Source organism: Furipterus horrens, unplaced genomic scaffold, assembly GCF_987537825.1.
Source record: "Furipterus horrens unplaced genomic scaffold, mFurHor1.1.pri manual_scaffold_2, whole genome shotgun sequence".
NCBI lineage: Eukaryota > Metazoa > Chordata > Mammalia > Chiroptera > Furipteridae > Furipterus > Furipterus horrens.
In genome coordinates, this window is record NW_028327172.1 from 43,136,043 (window position 1) to 43,142,058 (window position 6,016).

Consider the following 6,016-nt stretch of genomic DNA (forward strand, 5'->3'; position numbering starts at 1 on the left):
TTCCTCCAATTACCTCTCCTCAGAGAGGTAGTGCCTGAACTCTCAAACTTTAAACGAACACCTCCTTCTCTTTCTACATTGCAATTTTAACATATTTAAAATAATACTGACTCATGTCTACTTTACTTGAGGACCTTATTGTTAATTTTTTAATAATTTCATTTCTGGAATATAGAACAGTGCCTAGGGCAGTTTAATTCTGGAAGTGCTAGAATATAAAAGGCAAATCAGAAATGACAATAACATAAGAAATTTAAAAAATAAGAACTCGTGGGGTTTATAATTTATGTTAATTTAAGGATAAGGCTTGTGTCTTAAATCTATCTGACATTTCTCTTAAGTTACAAACAATAATGTCAAGAATAAACATTACTGAGTCAGAAAGAATTGTTTCCAGTCTTGAATCCTCCTTTTATGATCCATGACAATTTAGCAAAGTTGTGTACTTGAGTTCTTAACAAATAATTTTGCTAGTCTGACAAAACAGACCTACCATCCTCTGAGGATTGAGATGCTTTAAATGGTACAAGTGAAAATGGGTTGTGAAGTGCTTTAAATGACATACAATAGTAATGAATTGTATTTGCAATTTTTACCTGCAAAAGTAGAAGTGGCGGAATTCATTATTATATGGATCTCCTTTTAAAAGACAGAATACTGAATTGTATTCCACAAGACACAGGAGAGGAAAGGTGACAAAATAATGAGAAAATCAATGTTATCTAATAAACCTCCAAATACATGACTGAATAAGATTCTACAAAAATAAATTGTTCTTGTTAGTTATTATTCTTTAATGTCTTGTATTTCTGGACAATTCCAGAAGTTTTCTTCCTTTGCTTATAGTTAGGAAAAAAAGTTTGATGCTTTCAAATTGATTTCTCTTTACTGTGTTCTAAAAAAAAAAAAAAAACGGAACTCCAATGGATTAAAAATAAGGGGGTAGTTGAGATGACAGGAGGTAAAACAATGGGCAAAGTTCAAGAGGCAGACCACAGAAAAGACAGATTTAAAGCTAGATTATTGTATTTCTCCAAAACTACTTTACAAGTGGAACTAAATCCTGATTTCTTGGCAAATGCATTCCTTTTTATCTCATTTCTATAATCTCATAAGAATATTGCAGAATAGTAATAGATAAACTTTTAGTTACCTGTTCAATATTCTCTAAGAATCATTCTATTTAATATTTCACATGAATTGTTATATTGGAGAATGAACTATATTTATATAAATGTCTAAAATTTTTGCCATAGGTTTATATTTTAAATTGTATGTGTGATAAGAATTGGTGTGTTAATACAAGTGTAAAGAGGAATTACTTCATATTGTTTTATTATGAAAGATGTCTCTGTGCAAAATTCTTATGATCATATATTGGAGAAGCACCTATTGAAACACCATGTGAAAAATAAACTTTGGGAATGAGGAACCTTGATTCTGGTTCCAAATCAGACACACGAACTATATTGAAAGCTAGAGTTCATGTCCCAAAATGTGTAATGTAGACTTGCAAGCAATTCTTAGACCCTTTTAAGAGCTGTATTTCAAACTCTGATTTGGGGGTAAATTATGTTGCATGGCTTCTGAGACAGCCTTATGTGTATGCAAGATTTCTTCAAATAATTCAGACACAGCTTTTTAAAAGAACTCCCTATATATGAACCAGGCATAATACTTGGGTAGTTTATAAGGCCATGATTATCAGAGAAGAATTTTGGGGAGTTTTTGCAGTGTCTTGGTTTATAGAACAGACTCTGACACAGCAACTCTTTCGATTGTAGGCCCTGTGAATGCACATCTGCTTGGAGTTCTGCCCCTCCAGGTCATCATGTCACACTCCAACAATACTGGCACCTCCTTCTTCCTAACAGGCCTCCCAGGCCTCGAGGCTGTGCACACCTGGCTCTCCATCCCTTTGTGTGCCATGTATGTGGCATCTCTGGCAGGGAATAGCCTGATCCTGTGGGTAGTGAGGTCAGAGCCCACCCTGCACCAACCCATGTACTACTTTCTGTCGATGCTGGCAGTGACCGACCTGGGTCTGTCTGCATCCACACTGCCCACCATGTTTGCCATCTACACGCTGGGTCTCAGGGAGGTGGCCGTGGATGTGTGCCTGGCCCAGCTCTTCTTCATCCACACCTTCTCCATAATGGAGTCCTCTGTGCTGCTGACCATGGCCTTTGACCGTGTTGTGGCCATCAGCAACCCCCTGCGCTATGGCACCATCCTCACGAGTCCCCGGATTGCCACCTTGGGCCTGGCTATCATGCTGCGCAGTGTGGGTCTCCACATCCCCGCCCCTGTCATACTGAAGAAGCTGCCTTATTGCCGCAATCGCCTACTTTCCCACTCCTACTGCCTGCACCCCGATGTCATGAAGCTGGCCTGTGCTGACACGCGCATCAACAGTGCCTATGGTCTCTTCGTAGTGCTCTCCACGCTGGGTGTGGACGCAGTGCTCATCGTCCTCTCCTACGGGCTGATCCTCCACACAGTGCTGTCCATTGCCTCCAAGGCGGGGCGCCTCAAAGCCCTCAACACTTGTGTCTCCCACATCTGTGCGGTGCTGCTATTCTACACACCTATGATTGGCTTGTCCATGATCCACAGATTTGGGAGGTGGGCTTCCCCATGCAGCCGTGCACTGCTCTCCTATCTTCACTTTCTTACTCCTCCAGTGCTCAATCCCATGGTTTACACCATTAAGACCAAGCAGATCCGCCTGAGGATGCTGCGTCTCTTCAGATCAGGCGGCACTGGCATCAGAGACACTCAAGATCATTAAGTCCTTTCTAGAAAGAGAAGGCAGAAGAAACTTTAGTCCTAGTTGCATTATGAGCCATTGAGCATAAAGTGAGTCCCGTAGTCAGTAGAAGAATGTCAGAGAGATAGTACCATCTTCCACATGAAGTTCTCATTCATGAGTAGAAGTAACTATATTATCATTTATCAATTTATCATTGAACAAACTTTTGTTCAATACCTACCATGTTAAATACACTGTTACAGAGCGTGGAGATAGAACTATAACTGACATACAGCCTCTGCATTAGAGGAAAGTCTCATATTATTTAAGGCTCAAGAAGAGAACTGTTATTCTAAATATAAAAGGAATTCAAAGAATAACTAGAAACTTTACAAAGGTTTAAAGATGCATATAATGCTTTGCTTGAGAGTGTAGAAGAAAGAATTATTGGCAAATAGGGTGGTGGGCATGTTTGCAATTCAGTGATATTAGAAGTATTTTTGAAAAATCCCCACCCAGTATAATCCTAATAAGTATAGGTATTCTTTACCTCTTGTTAACCATTGTATTCCATTTTCTTAATGTATCGCTTTCCATATATTAGGTATTTGGTTTGTATTTGCTGAATAAAAGAATAAATGAATGAATGAGTGGGTTACATTTTTGAGAAAAACCTCTGGCCAGGTTAAATGTTCATGTAATTCTAGATATGTGACAATCAAGCCTGTGAGGACTTCTTAATTTCACTTCTAAGAGTATTCCATCCTAATTTTCTGCCTTCTCTGATTTTAATTAAGAATTTTGTGTAATTTTATTTTATCTCCTTCAGGGTATCAATTATATATTTTGCTTATTACTGGCTACCCTTGAGTTTACATTATACATTTTGAACTATCCTAAATTACTTTCAAATATCTCTGTACTATTCACACTTAATGCAAGTATCTAATACAAAGTATTTTCAATTCTTCCCTCATTTCCCTAGTAATATGATTTTTTTTTTTTTTGCTTATTTATATGCTATAATCACCCAGAACATTGCTTCTTTTACTGCTATAAGTAAAAGGGTCTTTTTTTCAATTAAGATGTAAAGAAATAAGACTGTATATTACCTTTATTTATTCCTCTTTGACACAGTTCCTTTCTTAGTGGAGAACCAAATTTCTGACATATAACATTCCTTTTGGGAAAATAACCTAGCTTGCATGCTTGAATGAATTGCTTTCTTTATTATTATTTTTTTCTTTTTTGGTTTGATAAAATCTTCATTTCCATATATCCCTTAAGGTCTGAAGAATATTTTCACTGGATATAAAATTCTAGGTTAGCAATTTTTTTCCTTAAAAAAAATCCTCTTGCTTGTCTTGTGTTTGAGGAGAATTTTGCTATAGTTCTTATCCTTGTTCCTCTACTGGTAAGTGTTCCCTCCACAACAATGGGTTCTTTCAAGATTTTTTTTTGTCTTTGGTGTCTTCTCTTTAATGAAACTTGACTAGTTAAATCACATTACAAAGTGCCTAAAAAGATCTGCAGAGGCACTTTGTCTATTTGGAGCATGTTTTTATTTTCCTTTTTAGGCACTTTGTAACAATCTCAGTTTTGTTGTTTTTTGCATCAATTTTGGTATTATTTTTTCTTTGATGTTGGATGGGATTCCTGGATTTATAGTTTGGTTTCAGTAATTAATTATGGAAGTTCTCAACCATTATTGCTTCATTTTTTTTCTGCTTTGCACCCCTTTTTTCTTCTGGTATTCAAATTACATATATATTACACCCTTCGATATTGTTTCATTGTTCTCAGATGTGCTGTTCTGTGTTTTTATTTATTTTCCTTTGCATTTCTCTTGGGAAATTTCTATTGACCTTCAAGTTGATTCATTTTTATTATTTTATTTTAGTCTACTGATTATCTATCAAAGGCATTGTTCATTTTTATTATAACATTTTTTATTTCTAGCATCTTCTTTTTTTGTTGTTTTTTTGTTTGTTTTTCTTTTTGCCTTTTGTATTGCTGTTCTTAGAGCTTATGTCTCTCTGATTACAATACCACTGGTTATTCTCACATTTACTATTTCCATTAGAGCCCTTATTATATTATTCATAGATATTTAAAGTCTCCATTTGATATTACATATTGTGCAGATTCTTTTCTTTTGGGGCGGCATGGAAGAAGGAAACTTTATTCACTGGAAATAGCTCAACCATGATATAACAAGGCTGTGAAAACAGCACAGCTGTTAGTTAGGAGGCCTTTGGGTGAGGTGGCCCTAGGGCAAGGCCCCTGGTCAGCTCTGCTGGGCTCTACTCCACACTGCTTTTCTCCGCTCAGGTCTGGGGAAACATCTTTGGTGGGGAAGTGCAGCCTTCAACCTGGAAGGAACGAGAAAGTGCTTCTGCAGATTCTTTTTATGATGAATTGCTTTGTCTATTTGGAGCATGTTTTTATTTTTATTTTTAGGCACTTTGTAACTTTTGTTAAATTAAGACATGTTTTATTGGGCAATAAAAAGTAGGTAAATGTGTCTTTAATGTGAGGATTTGGTTAATATGACTAGAAGTTGTGTTGTATTTGCTATAGCTATAGATACAAGAAGCTGTTTTCCTTGTTCTCTATTCTCCTCTTAACTTTATGTTTTTCAATGTATTTTGCCTTATAAAAAAAAATCAGTATTTTGTAGCCATTTTTAGCTGTAATTTATTTTTTATTATTATACCGGAACCCTGTTGGGTTGGTGGTAAGGTATGGCATGTGGAGAAGGGAAGCATACAATAATCTTCCAGTTAGATCTTAAAAGGATCTGGGATTTTACTGGATCTGTTTTTCAGAGCTGTGACCTTCACAAGGATTTCTTCAAAGGTCTTCCTTTTTCCCTCAGGCTCTTTTTCTTTTTTTTCTCTGACTACAACATGCTCGATCTATTGAATCATGAACCCCTTTTCCACTTAGATAAAACAGGAAAATTGAGGGAGCTGGAGATGAGAGGAATTTCCTTCCATCAGTTGGGATAAAGTTCTGAAAGATTTTTCCCTTAACACATTAGACCGTTACAGGGAAGTGTCTGGGGATATTTCATAATGGTTACCCTTCTATTCCCTTTGCCTGAGCCACAGTGTATGGTTCTTTGTTTCCAGTCTATAACATATCTAAGTTTACAGAGCATAGAATTATTGCAGATGACCTAGGGATGGGTCTACGACTTCAAAATGTTGGCAGCAAGTATAAAAACATAGTTAAAATTAAGTAGCACATAAAATTATTTGA

At 36.4% G+C, this 6,016-nt stretch overlaps 1 protein-coding gene across 1 annotated transcript; it reads left to right on the forward strand.

The window, feature by feature from the left end:
- The first annotated feature begins 1,831 nt into the window (after positions 1 to 1,831).
- LOC150018347 (olfactory receptor 51G2-like) lies at positions 1,832 to 2,827 on the forward strand. The gene has a single exon (XM_090267729.1). It carries the CDS (start codon positions 1,832 to 1,834, stop codon positions 2,789 to 2,791), a length of 960 nt encoding a protein of 319 aa, XP_090123855.1. The 3' UTR covers positions 2,792 to 2,827.
- The last annotated feature ends 3,189 nt before the right edge of the window (positions 2,828 to 6,016 follow it).